Source organism: Ailuropoda melanoleuca, chromosome 12, assembly GCF_002007445.2.
Source record: "Ailuropoda melanoleuca isolate Jingjing chromosome 12, ASM200744v2, whole genome shotgun sequence".
Lineage (NCBI taxonomy): Eukaryota > Metazoa > Chordata > Mammalia > Carnivora > Ursidae > Ailuropoda > Ailuropoda melanoleuca.
The window spans coordinates 35140668-35157038 of record NC_048229.1 but is presented as its reverse complement, the minus strand read 5'-3'; the positions used below and the strand labels follow the sequence as shown (position 1 = coordinate 35157038).

At 51.9% G+C, this 16371-nt stretch overlaps 1 protein-coding gene across 4 annotated transcripts; it reads left to right on the top strand.

The window, feature by feature from the left end:
- Positions 1-4593: 4593 nt before the first annotated feature.
- Positions 4594-12854, top strand: RPS19 (ribosomal protein S19). Of its 4 annotated transcripts, none has more exons than XM_034672305.1 (6): positions 4594-4746; positions 5210-5280; positions 5584-5684; positions 11086-11269; positions 11376-11497; positions 11697-11797. In XM_034672305.1, the coding sequence occupies exons 2-6, from the start codon at positions 5210-5212 to the stop codon at positions 11780-11782; spliced, it is 564 nt and encodes a 187-aa protein (XP_034528196.1). In that variant the 5' UTR covers positions 4594-4746; the 3' UTR covers positions 11783-11797. The 4 variants fall into 4 exon arrangements, with proteins under 4 accessions (XP_034528196.1, XP_011228991.2, XP_034528197.1 ...); XM_011230689.3 differs by lacking the exon at positions 11376-11497 and adding an exon at positions 12792-12854 and having other exon boundaries at positions 4599-4746; positions 11797-11851; XM_034672306.1 differs by lacking the exon at positions 4594-4746 and adding an exon at positions 4852-4934.
- Positions 12855-16371: the final 3517 nt, after the last annotated feature.

Genomic DNA, 16371 nt, shown 5'->3' with positions numbered 1-16371 from the left:
TTCATCTGTGGTCGTAGGAGCCAGTGGGCTCCTGGCGTCTGACCAGCCCTTGGAGATGACAGTCAATGGACTGTGAGCACTGTTTCATGTGCCACTCTCTGTCCCATTTCCCATGGCAGGGTGAGGAAAGGTGCTGCCCAGGTCCAATAGGTAATGAGTAAATCATCCCCCTTCTCAAGTTCTTTAGTGTACCATCCCCACCTTCTGCAGAAATAATCCATGAGGTTTCAGATTTGAAGCACCATCCCTCTCTCCAAACGGGATTTCCCTAACCCACCAGTCACCCACTTATAACTTCAGAAGCTCATTTCACATTCTCCCCTTTGGCAATCAATGCTCCCTTCACTCCAGTCAACCTGGTCCACTCCAGACCACACTCCTTGCCCAGTGTAGAGCCAACATCACACCACCCATCCCCATCCCTATCTAGTTTTGACTCAGACCCTCATTACATGATCCATGTAGGCCTCATTCTGCAGCCCACCCCCACCGGGGTCCCATTGTATAGCTGGCTCCGCGGCCCCCAACACATGTTCTCATAGACACAGCCCTGTAACCCATACCCTCCATAGGCCCTCATGAGATCCTGAGCTCTTCCCAAATGCAAGATTCCCTCTTTGGGGGAATCTGACTTAATGTCTCCCAGAAGCTCCTCAGGCAGAGTTCCCTACGTTCTACATTCACAGGCCTGATCACCTGAGCAGCCCCTGGCTCTGTGCATCTATGTCTCCCCCTCCAAGAATAAGTAGTCTCAGGGCACAGGGCCTGTGTTCAGTTCGTCTCTGGGAACTCAAGAAATAACTAAACACGTTCTGTCTGATTCCTTTGGATTTATTTTTTTCCTACAAAGTTAACTCTAATGCTGCCTCTCCCCTTACCACAATATGAACAATTAAGAACTTCCTGTCCTCAAACCATTTTTTAAAACAGAGTTTATATTTTAGAGCAGTTTTTCACAGCAAAACTGAGCAGAATGTAAGTGTTCCCATGGTCTCCCTGCCCCCACACAAGCACAGACTCCCCCACTATCAACATCCCCCACCAGAGTGGTACATTTGTTAAAGTTGATCAGCCTACATTGATGTGTCATTACCACCTAAAGTCCATAGTTTACATTAGGGTTCACTCTTATTTGTGCATTTTATGTACCAGTGTACAAAATTGTACATTTTATGGGTTTGGACAAACATAATGACATGTATCTACCTAATGGTATCACACAGAATAGTTTTGTTTTTTAAGATTGTATTTGTTTATTTGACAGAGAGACAGAGCACAAGCAGGGACAGGAAGAAGCAGGCTCCTCACTGAGCAGGGAGCCCAATGCAGGACTCGATCCCAAGACCCTGGAATCATGACCTGAGTGGAAGGCAGATGCTTAACCAACTGAGCCACCATACGCACCCATATCACACAAAATAGTTTCACTGTCCTAAGATTTCTCTGTGCTCCACCTATTAATCATCATACCCCCACCAACTGGCAACCAATGACCTTTTTACTGTTTCCATAATTTTGGTTTTTCCCAGAATGTCATATAGTTGGAATCCTACAGTATGCCTTTTCAGATTGCCTTTTTTCACTTAGTAATGTGCATCTAAGTTTGCTCTATCTTTTCACGTCCTGATAGTTCCTTTCTTTTTCGCACTGAATAGCATTCTATTATCTAGATGTACCACAACTTCTAATCATTTTTAAATTCTCTGTCTATAGAGCTATGGGAAAAAAAAGTTGGAGAGTCACCAGTTGTGGATTCAAATCCCAGCTCAGGCTTTACCCTTACTTGAGCTTTGTCAAGCAACCTGATACTCTAAAACTCAGTTGCCTGGTTTGTAACTACCTTACAGAGTTGTTAAGATTATGAACCTGTAAAAATTAACACCAAGGACATAGTACTGAGAAACCATGTTATCTAAAACCATAGACTGTCAGAAGGTTTGCTCTTTGAAATCATAGTAGTAGTGAGAGGGGACATCTCACTCTTGCCTAGAGGGTCACTTAAACATAGAGAAGCAGGCATGATTTCCAACCCAGTTACAGAGTTTCAGAGGAGGGATTTCTGGAGATAACATTGCACGTTTATCTTAACCCTATAATTTCTGAAGAAATAGGACCCTGTGTCTGCTTCTCAGCCCGGGCATGATGTTGACTCCGTTACGTAGGATCTGCTTTGCCCTGAGTCCATCAAAGCTCTGCTTAACATAAATTTTACCTAACCTTCATTCTTCCCCAAAACCTGTATTAACCCCATGTCTTCCTTTGTTTGGTGAGGCACACTACACAGTTCCTCTGGAGACATCTTCCTTTAAAAAAAATATTTAGTAAATTGACTCAAGTGAATTAAGCTTAAATGATTCAGCACTGATATTAGAAATGCACATCAAGGGATGGCTGGGTGGCTCAGTGGGTTAATCATCTGCCTTTGGCTCAGGTCATGATCTCAGGGTCCTGGGACTGAGTTCCTCAAGGGGCTCCCTGCTCAGCAGGGAGCCTGCTTCTGCTTCTGCCTGCTGCTCTCCCTGCTTGTGCTCTCTCTCTGGCAAATAAATAAAATATTTTTTTAAAGTACATCAAAAATGTATAAAAAGTGAATATAAATTACCCAAGTATACGGATGTTTATAGTCACACATGCATACAACTTACATATTCAAACACACATATGTTGATTCAGGGGGTGGGGAATCTGAGATACTAAAACTATTCCCAAGGGTGAAATAGATTTCAACAACATTCTGCATGAACCTAAATACACGATGTTATCATGCTGGAAGCATGGTTTATGTTCTAGACTGAATGTTTGTGTCACCCCCCAAAACTCCTATATTGAAACCTAATTTCCACTTGTGATGGCATATGGAGGTGGTGTCTTTGGAAGGGATTAGTGCCCTAATAAAATGTTCCCCAAAGAGCTCCCTCACTCACCTTTCTGCCATGTGAGGATATGGCAAAAAGATGTCTATGAACCAGGAAGCTGTCTGCTGGCACCTTGATTTTGGACTTCCCCAGCCTCCAGAACTAAGAGAAATAAATTTCTGTTGTTTATAAGCCACTGTCTATGGTATTTTGTTATAGCAGCCTGAACCAACTAAAACAGTTGGTTTAAATTTTTTAACAGATATTGGTATAACATATTGGCTTATTAATAACTAAGGCATTTTGCATACACAATATCTCACTGTGGAAGAATTAATATTATTTGCTCTGATTTTTTTTTAAAAGATTTTATTTATTTATTCGACAGAGATAGAAACAGCCAGCGAGAGAGGGAACACAAGCAGGGGGAGTGGGAGAGGAAGAAGCAGGTTCATAGCGGAGGAGCCTGATGTGGGGCTCGGTCCCATAACGCCGGGATCACGCCCTGAGCCAAAGGCAGACGCTTAACCTCTGCACCACCCAGGCGCCCCTGCTCTGATGGTTTAAACTGTCTTTTCAATCTAATAACCACACGCATTTAAATGTCTCCTTTTTGCGGCAATTTAACAATTTTATTGGACAAGGGTGTCCCTTCTGTTTTTGGTTGTTGGACCTGACAAGGATTAAACTAGATTACTCATGTAATACCACATAACGTTTATCTGTGCCTGGCACAGAGTAGGCACACAAATATTTGCTGATAGAATTAATTTGATGCACCATGTACAGGACCAGTCACTTACTGGGGGCAAACAAACGGGATTTCGGTATCCATTTAAATTGTATTTTCTTGGGGCGCCTGGGTGGCACAGCGGTTGGGCGTCTGCCTTCGGCTCAGGGCATTATGGGATCGAGCCCCACATCAGGCTCTTCGCTATGAGCCAGCTTCTTCCTCTCCCACTCCCCCTGCTTGTGTTTCCTCTCTCGCTGGCTGTCTCTATCTCTGTCAAATAAATAAATAATAAAAAAAAATAATAAAAAAATAAATTGTATTTTCTTTTTCTTAACGGAGAGACTGAAGCGTTGAAAGGGCAAGTGGACACCCTGGACCCGCACAGGGTAGTGAGGTGGACAGATTAAGTGGGCAAAATAAACCCGAAGCGCTGAGCGAATAGATTCAGGCACTAGGAGGCAGAGCTGCACCAACTTCCCCTAAGGTCCCGCCTCCGTCTCCTTTGTCCCTGCCTGGGTCTCCTCCCCGCCTGCCGTGCCTCATTCCCACTGCGGTCGCCTGGGCCGTGATGAAGCAGTTTCCGCCCTAACAGGGGTGGTCCGTCTGCCCCGCTCTCGCGAGGACTGGTGGTCGAACACATTTCCTCCTTGCTCCGCCGCTGCGTTCCCCATCACAGTTCCGCCCTTACTACCACCACTTCCGGCCCGAAAAGCCACTTCCACCCAGAGAGGGGGTCGCCCCACGGGGGTGCGGGCGGTGCCCGGGTCCTTCTCCTGCCCACCCGAATGTCCCACAACTTCCGCCACCACGGTCCCCTCCGCCGCTGTTGCTTCCGCCACGATCGACGCAAACGAAGCCCCATACACACCCCCAGCTCAGGATGGGAGCTCTATTTCGCTCCGGGAGAAGAAAGAGCGGGGAGGAAGCACGCCTCTCTCTCCTTGCCCTTGGCTTTTCCCTTTGCTAGCCCGCTTCCTCACCGCACACCCTCCCATCTCCGCCGTAACGAAGCTACGTTTGCCCTGAGAGAGGCGGGGCTGCTCTTGTGGCCCTGGTCTCGCGAGCATTCGGACCTCTCGCGAGACTAGACGCCCGACTTGTGCGCCCGGGAAACCCCGTTGCTCCCTTTCCCCTGGCTGGCAGCGCGGAGGCCGCACGGTAAGGCGGGCGCTCCGGTACGGGCTGGGCGCGCGGCGTCAGGGTCCGACTCCCCAGCCGGGAGCGCGTGTCTGGGGGCTCCGGGGCGACTGCGTGGGGCTGCCCCGCCCCCTGGAGCTGCAGCCACGTGCGAGCGGCAGGCCCGGACATGCCTGGTCGGCACGGTCCGGGAACCAAGACTGGGCCAGGTGGGCGGCGTGGATGCGAGGGGCGCCCCCGAATCGGGGGCTGGGGTTTTCTAGCGTTTTCGCAACGGCGTCAGGTCGTGCTCGTGCGACCCGCAGAGACCGTGAGCGGCGGTAAACTCGAGCACCCACAGGCGGTGGGGACTTTAGGGCCCAGTTCCGAAGCGGGGCCTTGGGAAGTAATGGGAGTGCGTTGGTTTCGGTCACATGGGGGCGAGGTCTCGGCCCCTGTCAGTCGTCCGTATGGGTCCTGAACTCACACGCTTGCTCTCTCTCAGATGCCTGGAGTTACTGTAAAAGACGTGAACCAGCAGGAGTTCGTCAGAGCTCTGGCAGCCTTCCTCAAAAAGTGAGTGTGGGAACCGGGGCTTCACGGCGGATGGAGGCTGTGGTCCTTGCCTGGCCTCACCAGACGTTGTTTCTCTCCCCTGGTGGACCGGCGCGGGGTGGGGGGGGCGCTTGTGTGAGGTCTCAGTGTGCAGTCTGCTTGTCTGCATGAGGCCTGGGTTTGGCCTGTAGTTGGGTTGCAAACGTTTTGTATTGTAGGACACATGGGGCTTCTGTTAACCTACATTTGTGCTGAGCAGAGGGGATTTGGGAGGTGGAGTTTGTGGAGACTCCTGAATCGTACCTTTGTCACTGTTGGTCCCAGGTCTGGGAAGCTGAAAGTCCCTGAATGGGTGGACACTGTCAAGCTGGCCAAGCATAAAGAGCTTGCTCCCTACGATGAGAACTGGTTCTACACACGAGCTGGTGAGGAACTGGGCCCTCTGTCTGGGTAGTGGGGGCCTGGGTGACCTCTGGCACGCACCATACCTCCTCATTCTCTCTGTGAGCCCAAGATCGCAAGAGAGGTGAAACTTTTTAAATTAGAGTTGTCCTATAGTGTGAGAGGAGAAACCTCAGACTGTCCCTGCATGCTTGTGTGACGATAACTTCACGTTCTCAATCTGTTTCTTTGTTTGTAAGAGGTGTATGTGAGGACCTCTGAGCCTCCAGGGAAACCGAGGGTCAAATGAGTGTTCATATTTTACTTAAAGGTGGTGTGTTTTAAAGGGAGGTGTTTATCTTTCTATGTTCCTGGGGTCTAGACTCACATTCTTCTCTATCGCTTAACTGTGTGACCTCCATCTGCTTGTGCTTCTTGTGGTTCTCTCTAAAATGGGGCTAATGATTGTACCATGGCAGGATTGTAGTGGGAATCAAATGAGCTTATGATTGTTAAAATGCTATAAAGTATATCTGTGGCAGAGTAATCTTCAAGAAAAGTCAGCTGTCTTGTTTTTATTCAGATCATCAGGCTAGCTTTTTCCTTGTCTCTCTAGTAAGTTATTCCTAAGAGGTTGGAGTCTGGCCAGGTACTCCTTGCTCTAAATGTTAGTAAGTCCCAAATGCCCAAAAGAAGGCCTTATGGTCACCCTGTAACCATGCCAGCCCCCTCTCTTTATTAGTACAGTGATGACAACTTGGAAGGAATGACTTAAATGTAGCACCTGATAACACAGTGCTAATAGTCACCTGTCTCTGACATTTCAAGTTTCTCCAAGCTGTCACCCCATAAAGGCCTAACTTAGGGATTGTGGGGGGTGGTCAGTGCGAGGTTGTTCAAGGTGGCAGCCTCTGCACAGGCCTTCACTAAGGACCCTCAGCCTCTGTAACCTTCAAGCTTCCTCTGTGACATAGGGGCTCCATCCTGGTCAAAGCTTTTCTCCAGATAGGAAGTAGGTGGGAAGCAAGGTTTGGAAATTGAGAAATCTTTAGGATGAACTTGAAAAGAGTTGGCCTTGGTACAAGTTGCCGTGCCACTTTGGAACACGAAGCATTTCGTAGATTGTGGTGCACTCATGCATGGAACGTCATGAGATCCACTCTAATTCAGACTCCTGGGGATGAAACGGTCAACTCTCATGTGGGTAGGGTGGGTGGCGTATGGTGGGAATCGCTGCTGTGATTTTAGAAAGAAAATGGGGCTGGTGGAGGGAAGCTGACATGACTTCCCCTGGCACTTGAGTGATGGAGCCTGAATGAGACCACCACCCCATCCACCCATCTTGGGAAGCAAGGCTGCCCGGCCCTGAATGTTCGTCGGCAATGCCCCAAGAATCAATTGGTTAAGGCAGCATTGGATCTAAAATGAGAAATTCTTCTAGCTTTTTCTGTATGGTCAGATAAATACACACACTTTGCTTAATCTGCCTTATCAAAAACCTCCCAGATAGTACTGTGGTTTCTGTTTCATGGTAGTTCTCAGGAAGGTCAAGTAACTTGCCAGCTAGTGATGCCACAATCTACCACACCCATGCCATCACTTGGGTGGGGGGCTCCAGCTCTCTTCCTTGGCTGCATTTCATATTTTATATTTTTGTAGATGGGGAAAGATTAACGGGAAATTAGATAAAGACTCTGGGCAATACAGATGAGTCTTACTGTGACTGTGGCCCCTTCTCTGACAACTCACACTGAGTGCGTCCTCTACCTGCCCACCTGGCCTCCCTCCCTCAAGGTTCCCAAATCTTCTTTTTTTTAAGACCTTTTTATTTATTTATTAGAACACAAAAGCAGGGAGAGGGAGATGCAGGCTGATGTGCGGCTCAATCCCAGGACCCCAGGATCACGACTGGAGCCAAAGGGAGACCCCTAACCAACTGAGTCAACCACTTGCCCCCCAAACTCCTTTTTTGACCTCACTTGCCCAGCTGCCACCACCATTCCTATTTGTTTACAGCCATATGAGAGGCAGAGTTGCAGTTGTGACAGACCACATGGCCTACAAAACTGAAAATATTGACTTTGACCCTCTACAGGAGAAGTTCGCCAGCCTGGAGTGCTCCCAGGACCTAGTTCGGGTTAGCTCATAGTCTGGACTAGTCATAGGAGATACGCCATTAGCAGAGAGGAAATGGAGTTGCAGACAGGTGAAGTGACCCTGGGAGGGCGCAGGCGGCTAACTCCAAAAAAAGGCTGTATTTGCTTTTTTTTTCCTTCTCTGGATCATGGGGCCTTGGTCTCTTGTCCCCTCGGGGGGTCTGGAACCAAAACACAGTAGGGCAGTTGGCCTATCCTGGGAGGCTGAGCTCTGGCAGTAGGTGGTGTGGGGATTGACTTCTGGAGGCGTGTAGGAGCCATCATGGATTGACCATGGTTTTGATGTCTGATGGGGGACGATAAAAACAAGACAGATGGTACAGGGCAAAGGGTGAGGTAGGGCTAGAAAGAACCTCTGTTAGGAGCTGCTCTAAGCAGAGGCAGCGTCAAGGAAAGATCACTGTAGGCTTTTGTGAAGGGGGTGTTGCAGTGTGGCCATGGGCAAGTCTCTTGACCTCTCAATTCTCAGAAGGTTCTGCTTGGGAGGGAGGTGAGAATCCATTGTGTTTTGTCAGCAAGAAACTGCTGAATTGGGACATCTGAATGTGGTTCGCTGTAGGATGGAACCTGGTCCTCTCTGACTCCGGCTGTGTTATGGGCAGGATCAAGGCCTTGGAGACTGTGCACGGACAAGTTAAGGGTTGACAAGGTCGGGAAAGTGATTCTGTCCTTAGAAGCTTGACAGAGAAGGATTGAGGGAGGGCATGATGTATCTGGGAGGCTTCCTATCCCAATTTGGTGACTCAGTAGGCCAGGATGGGATCACGGACCTGAACTTAAAACCAGCTGTTGGGATACTGAGGTGCAGACACTTGTGCAACTTCCTTGATCTGCCAGGTGCTCCAGTGCCCCCTCCTCCACCTGGTGGTTCAGTGCGTGGGGCATGCTGCTGGTCGTCCTTTACAGTTGGGGGTGTAGAGTGACTCCTGGTCACTAGGGACAGGATTTCCCAAGAGGAGCGCAGTGGAAAGCCTTTAGAAGGACTTAAGGAGAATCCATTTGTGACAACACCTGGCTCACTGTGGCCCTCATAAACAGCAGCTAGGATGGCCTGGATTCATGGTGTTGCAACTCCACTTCAAAGGGATTGAGCCTGGGTCTCGAGCGGGGGTGAGGGTGTGTGAAAACCAGGTCAGTGTTTTGTAGAATTCATTTTTTTTTAAGATTTTATTTATTTATTTGACAGAGAGAGACAGCCAGTGAGAGAGGGAACATAGGCAGAGGGAGTAGGAGAGGAAGAAGCAGTCTCCTAGTGGAGAAGCCTGATGTGGGGCTCAATCCCAGAACTCGGGAATCATGCCCTGAGCCAAAGGCAGACACTTAACAGCTGAGCCACCCAGGAACCCCTAGAATTCATTCGTTTTGACTGTAGTACCTTTCAGTTTGTAGAGTTAATACTCTTCCGTTCTAATGGGTCAGGAAAATAATTATCAGCTGGTTTGGGTGAGGGAACCACCTAAGTTTGTGATGTCTGGCACCACACCGGATAGTTTAATGCAGCTTTAAAAAAAGAAAACTGTAACGCAACCCAGCACCCCTTCCTCGAAGAAACTAATAGTTGGCCTTAGCTGGAGCTTATTCTCTGCCACTCACTCCTCGGGCTTTAAGGGAGTCTTGCCCTTTAGGTACCATGGCCCACACCACCTGAATCGGGGGTGCACTCTCACAGCTGATGAGCAGTTTTGGGATTCAGACCCTGGGTTACCAGACAGCTCAGGGGTTGGCCACCCCTTTTTATACAGAGCCCAGACCAGGACTGGGCGAGCGTTGCTCCTATCTTGGCCAGGCCTCTCCTGGGTGTCTGCATGTCTAGGAGTATTCATCTCACCCCCTTTGTGAGGCTGTCTGCTCTCCCCAGCCCTGCGTACAGCCCAGGTGGGAGAGCAGGTCTCCACCCCGGTTCGAGCATGGCCTGGAACGCGCTCAGGAGGAAGGTTGGTAGCTGTTGGGCATGCGAGCTGGCCTTAAACTCTGGGGTTCTCCAGTGATGTCACTGGAAGGGGAGTTTTGGTCTTGGGGGCTAAGGTGAGGGGTATAGTGGGGGTAGGAAGAACCAAGGAGAAGGGTTTTAAAATGAGCAGAGGCTGGAAACAGTGAAACAGGAGCGGTTGTACGGTGGTCCTGATAGGTGAAGAGGGTTTCGGCTGTGCCGTGGCCCCCAGAAGCCCATGGCTGTATCTGGAGACCATCTTACAGGGGTGGAGGGGGCTGGGGACAAGTGGTGTGGAAGAACTACTCTGGGAGGGACAGGCAGAGGGGAGGAGTCCTCACTTCACCCCCACCCCAAGCTGGCAACGCTGGAGGGTCAGGGACATGGCCTGGCTCCTAGGAGTAAGTAGTTACTGATGGAGTGAGTCCTGGTTCCCCCTCTGATCTGCAGAACTAAACCTTACGTGCTGGGCTCCGGGGGCCCTAGAATAACCTAGCGTCCCTGTATCAGGCCCTAATTCATTTCACATCTCAGTGGCCCCCTGAGGTAGAAAGCCAGACCACTCTGGAGGGACTGTCCCTCAGAGCTGTGTGAAAGGAGGCCAGTGAGTACCCTCCGGAGCCCGTTTCTTTTCTGTGAAGGAGAACAGCACGAGACACCTGCGGTGCTCACAGCCACGCTCCTCTGAGGGACTGTGACCCCTGGCTCTCAGATGAGGATGAGTGACTCGCCAAGGCCATACCATCAGGCCGGGGCCTGAGACCAACTTACTGCCTTGGGGGAGAGAATGCCAAGCAGATGGCACAGGGCCCAGTGGAGAAGTGGTCCTGTTGAACAAACAGTGAGGGACCGGGGACTTGCCCGAGCCAGGCTAGGGCTGAGAACCCTGTGTCCACAGAGGGGGGATACCCATTCCAAGATGCATGGGGTGTCTCCTCTCACCCTGAGTCCTCCGGGGCTGGGGGGCTCGGAGCTGCACCCAGGTGGCCGCCTGGCCCTTCTCATACCCTCCTGCCCCTCAGGCCTGGGCATGTGGAGATTGACAGTCATGGCTTAAGCACCTGCTGGACTCTACCCACAGGACAGAGTCCTATCTCATGGCAGCACAGCTGTGGCAGGCCCTCCAGTCTCCCAGGCTGGGCCCCGGGTGTGGGGAAGCTTAGCTGTGGGGCCTGGTACTGGGTCTTGGTGTGTGTTCTCAGTTTCCCCAGGCTATACAGTGGGAAGAATTAGTGGCCACGCACACACAGAATTGACATATGTGTGAATCGAGCAAGGCCCTTCCCTCAGCCTGCCTACCCTGTGCAGAGGAGTCTTCTCTGCTTGAGAAGAGTACTCACATCTGCATGCCCCGCCTAGCTTCCACAGCACGGCACTTGTACCTCCGGGGCGGCGCTGGGGTCGGCTCCATGACCAAGATCTACGGGGGACGTCAGAGAAACGGGGTCATGCCCAGCCACTTCAGTAGAGGCTCCAAGAGCGTGGCCCGCAGGGTCCTCCAAGCCCTAGAGGGGCTGAAAATGGTGGAAAAGGACCAAGATGGGTAAGCAGGGGCGGGGAGATGGCTGGGAACGGGGGTGTTGCGGAGACTTGGGGTCATATCACCTGTAATGAAGTTGTCTGGAGCCATCCTTCCTCTGGGTGGAAAGGTGCCAGGTCTGTCCTGCACGGTCTGCAGCTGCCCCTCAGGCGGTCAGGGAATTCTGCAGAAAAACGAACAGTGAGGGGCTCACCCCGACCTCTCTGGCTGACTACCCCGAGCTCCGGGAAGGTAATTTAGCGACTGTCCGCTTTCATTAGCCTGCTCGTTAACTTTTCCCAATTGATTTTTCGGGGCTTTTGATCTAATGCTTGCACAAACGACACCCCAGCAGCTCTCGGGGGCTCCCACTCCTGCCCCCAGCTCGTTAGAATGCAGCCAACTGGGCCCTCAGTGGGACTTGGCTGGTGTCATGTGTTCCCATGGCCAGGTGCCTTCTTGGGAAGCCCAGCTCACCTCCAGGAGGGGCCTGGCAGCGACAGGGCTGAGAGCCTGCACTCATGGGGGACTGTGTGACCCTTCTCCCACAGGGGCCGCAAACTGACACCTCAGGGACAAAGAGATCTGGACAGAATCGCCGGACAGGTGAGGCCTGGGTGTGGGCTGGGGCTGGGTCCCCCTAGTCACTACCTGGGAATTCTCAGCCTGGGCTTTGTTAAATCAGCATTTCCTGCCCTGGGGGTGGAGGAGTGCAGAAGAAAGAACATTTCTGACTGATTTCCTGCTAGAGCTGATTGGAAATGTGGGTGCCGGGGTGAAGGGACCCCAGGCTTTGGGTGCGGCTGGGTTTGTTTCTCATGCGGGGCATGTTCTGCACACACAACTCCCTCTTCCCAAGTCAGCCTTCTTAGGATTCTGGCTGCACTGTTTCCTCCTATTCTTCATGCTTGCTGAGCACCAGATGGGGTGGCTGTGGGAAGGGGGTAGGCAAGCCAGCTCAGAACTCGGGTCTCCGGATGACTGGCTGGCTGGATACCTTGGGGCAGAGTCTGTTTGCCTGAAGCCAGTCCCCCCGTCTCTAGAGCGGTCTCCTCTTGCCAGCTTCAGAGGGTGGTTGGTAGTGAGGGTTCAGTGAGCTACAGCAGCGGGAGCCCCCAGGGCCGGCCATGAACCCATTGTTGGTTTTCTTCTCTCTGTATCATTGACTCAGGCCTCCCAGGAGCTTTGGAGGGGGCTTAGTCACTTAGTCAAGGAGCAAAGAAGAATAAAAGGTATAAGCCCCCTGGGAGTCCGGGGCTGGCCTGGAAGGAGCCGGTGAACTCTCCCAGGGCAGGGCAGAGTCTGGCACGGACATCAGTGTGGGTGATAGGGCAATGAGTGTTAGAATCCCACTTCCTATCCTCGAGTTCCAGTTGACAGTGTAAAATGGGGAAGTGCCTGAGGATGTAGGGATCAGATTGGATGAACACATGTCAGGCCACAAGTCCAGTTGCCTGGTGTCTCTCGGCGAGTGGATAGCTGCTCTGAAGTGCCCGAACACAGACCCCACGGCTGAGCTTAATTACTTTCCCATCTTTTCCCGCAGGTGGCAGCTGCCAACAAGAAGCATTAGAACAAATGCTGGGTTAATAAATTGCCTCATTCGTAATCCTGGTCCGGGTCTCTCTTTACTGTCCGTTCCCCTTCCATTGGGGGGCATAGGGAAGGAGTACTGCGTGGCGCTTCCTCCCTCGTGAAAGGGGGAGGGTGCCGCGGGGTGGGGGGGCTGTGGCACCAATAGCCACTAAAGCCTGAGGCCCAGCCTTCCCAATTCAAGTAGTTCTACCCCTAGCGGGCCCTGTGCCCCAGCTGGGCTGGTGGTTGGGTGGGGCGGGGACCTGGAGGTTCTTGCCCTTCCCCCCGCATCCTGTCTTTGCAATTCTCAGTAAGATGAGAAACCGAAAGGAGTGGCTGTTGAAGTGAAGCGGTGGCCCCAGCTGGGGCCTGGGCTGCAGAGGTGGCACTCTGTCCCTTGCTGGAACAAAGCAGGAGGGGCAGGTGGCTTCTTCTCTGAAGGAGGTAGACTGGGACAACCAGCACTCACTCCTGGTGGCTGCTTGAGTGTCCCTGTGTGTGCACCTTTTGGAGTTAGTTGTCCCTGCCCAGAGTTGGGATGGGGTGCCGCTTCCCACACCCACCACCACCTGGAGGGAGGGGTGTGCGAAGCTCCTGCACAGAGGTTGAGCTGGGCCCTCAAGGTGGCACTTCTGTGGTCCTGGTTGACAGTTGGCTCTGGGTGCAAATGGGGCAGGAGCTGTGAAGGGCACCAAGTGGGTACGTGCCAGACCCCCAGAAAGCTGCGCCTGGAGAAGTGGCCCCATGGCCACCAAACCCACTCCCTACTTGGGGAACACAGATGCTGAGCCTGAGCTGGCTTGGCCAAGGTCTTCAGATTTCTCTCACCACAGGTTATTGGACCCATTGACTTCAGTGCAAAGCCTGGGCTTTAAACTGAGATGACTCAGGTTAAACTTCCAGCTCTGACCCTAATTCTATGCAATCCTGAGCAACTAAACTCCCTCTCTGAGCCCTCCACTGCTTGATGTATCCCTCCTGAGGGATCTGCAGTTACCACATAATGCCTTGGCTCAGAACAGCACACCAAGCACACAGCCAATCACTTGATGTTCAGGATGGAAAAAATCAAACCAGAATCCCACATCCGGTGGGGAATGAAGCTGTCATCCCTCCTAGCTCTAGCTTGGAAGTCCATGCTGGAGGATTTGTGCTAAATAAACAGCTTACCATGTGCAAGGTCCTTAACTATATTGCTTAATACACTAGGCAACCCTAAAAGCCCCCGCATTTTGGATATAGGGAAAATAAGGCACAGGTTGTGCCTACGTACTACAATGAGGGGGTGGCAAAGCTGGAATTTGAACTCGGGCAACCGGGCTCTAGCCACTGCGCTCACTGCAGCGCTTTGCCCCTTAGAAGTAAGGGAAATGGAAAAACAGGGCCGGAATGGTTATATACACGGGCAGGTCGATGGGCCAGTCCCTCCCTGTTCTGGGCTCTGGTTTCCTTTTTTGTTAACTGAGGATGAAGACATGTCTTGGAGTAGACATGAGAACACAGTGCAGCGAGGCCTGGTACCTGGTTGGCACAAATGGCAGCAGACACCAGCGGTGCCGGCTGAGTGGCAGGTGGGTGCACTCCCAACAGGCATGCCGGGCCTGAGGGCCAGCAATCCAGCAGCTGTGCCTCTCCGGCCACTGGGGGGCAGTCGAGGGCCTGGAAACGGCCTCAGCCGCCGAAGGAGGTGAATTCATAGGGCTGTAGTGCCTGTGCCCAGAGTTTCTTCCTAGCTGGGGGGTCATAAGGAGGAACTAAAGCACGGAGCGGCCTGTGACCTGCTCTACAGAAAGGGTCGCAGCAGAACACCTGGGTCCCCGGAGGGAAGGGGGGAGGGCCCCCAGGCCAGAGAAAAGGAACTGTGTCCTATTCTTGCAGCCTTACTGGCGGGGGGGGGGGGGGCAGATTACCAGAGAAGAAACTGAGGCTCAGACAACCAGTCAGCTGGGAGAGCTGATTCAAACACAGGAATCACGAACTCCTGAGTCCCATGCCCCTCTGTGTGGGTGACCATTGCATTTTTTTTTTTTAATTATGAAATGCTTCAAGCATGCAGAACAGTATACCTATTAGTGTAAGAAAGACCCATGGACCACTACCCAGCTTAAGAAGTAAAATACCCAAAGCCAAGACGGACAAAGCCCACCGTGTACCCTTCCCAGTCCCAGCCCTCCTCCCTTCTCCCAGAGGGCACCCCTCTCAGGAATTAGGTGTCACTCACCTACACAGGTTCACACCTTGACTACAGATGCACGTGTCCCTAACGGCACTCGATGTTCAGCTTTTGAAAACAAGTCAACTGTCGCATGCTACATGGTTTTGTCATTTTCATGTCATGTCTGAGATGCAGCCGTGTCAGAGCAGGAGAGCTCTGCTTTTTCCCCACTGAGTACTACTCTACTGGGGCCTACATCACACCGTGTGCACCCCATTCCCCCGTACATGGACTTTTGGTTTCCATTTTTGCTACCGAAAATCTCCCTGCAAGAAGTTTTTTCCCTATGTGTCTCCTTATGTGTGTATGTGATGGTCCCCTAACGGCTCACACACATCTCAACAATCTCATGTAATTCCCCAACGCCCCCCCCCAGACTCCGTTTCCTTCCACGTGACCTAAAATGCTGCTCAAAGGTATGTGGGCACACATAAGTGACTTTGAATCTCTGCTCCACCACTCGCAAGCCGTATTACACCAGGCACGTGATGGCATCTCTCTGGGCCTGTTTTCTCTGTAAAATGGGGGGTGGCCTACCTTGCCCACTTGTGGGGAGCCTGACTCACGTTAAGAGTCCATCATGGCTCTAATTCCTTGGGTGCTAGGAACACCATCTCACATCACAACACTGGGGAGATATTCTTATGCTCATCTCTCAGATTAAAAATGCCAAGCCTGGGGCGCCTGGCTGGCCAAGTCAGTAGAGCATGCAACTCTGGACCTCAGGGTTGTGAGTTTGAGCCCTACGTTGAGTGTAGAGATTACTTTAAAATTTAAAAAAAAAAAAAAAGTTTTTTAATGCCAAGGCTCAGAACAGGAAGCCAGCCCCTGGTCACAGAGCTGGTCAACCTGCCTCATTTATTCCTCATGGGCATGAACAGGAGCCACGTTTTACTGAGCACCTACTATGGGCTGGGCCATGTGTTCAGAACTTTGCATGCACTACCCCTTTAAATCCTGGATTCCAACACCAAGAAGTGAGGATGTGGAGGCTCAGAGGGGAGGTGAGCTTTGCCTAAGTCCAGTGAGGAGCAGAGAGCAGGCTCAGAACCACCACCCGGACCGACCACCTGCACGCACCAGGCACCTCGAACTCTGACTCCCTTGGGCTTCCTTCCCAGGGCAGGCCAGTGAGGAGCCAGGCCTTGAACTGGTCTCTTTCCCCCACCCAGCAGCCTCCCCTCAGGGGAATTGTGGCCACAGGTGCAGGGAGCAGTTTCTCTCCACTCCGGGCCTGAAGCACGCTGGCGGGTGCTGCCCCCGGGGCCCACAGCTGAAGGGCCCAGCAGTGGGGCCATTGGAGCCCATCTCCGGCAGGGCTGGGCAGGAAGTAGGG

Bases quoted from the DNA above. Each gene is read 5' to 3' on its own strand.
- RPS19 (XM_034672305.1), top strand. From the start codon at position 5,210: ATGCCTGGAGTTACTGTAAAAGACGTGAACCAGCAGGAGTTCGTCAGA. The intron at 5,685-11,085 runs GTGAGGAACTGG...TGCCCCGCCTAG, and splicing joins CTGGTTCTACACACGAGCTG to CTTCCACAGCACGGCACTTG. The intron at 11,270-11,375 runs GTAAGCAGGGGC...CTGGGTGGAAAG, and splicing joins GTGGAAAAGGACCAAGATGG to GTGCCAGGTCTGTCCTGCAC.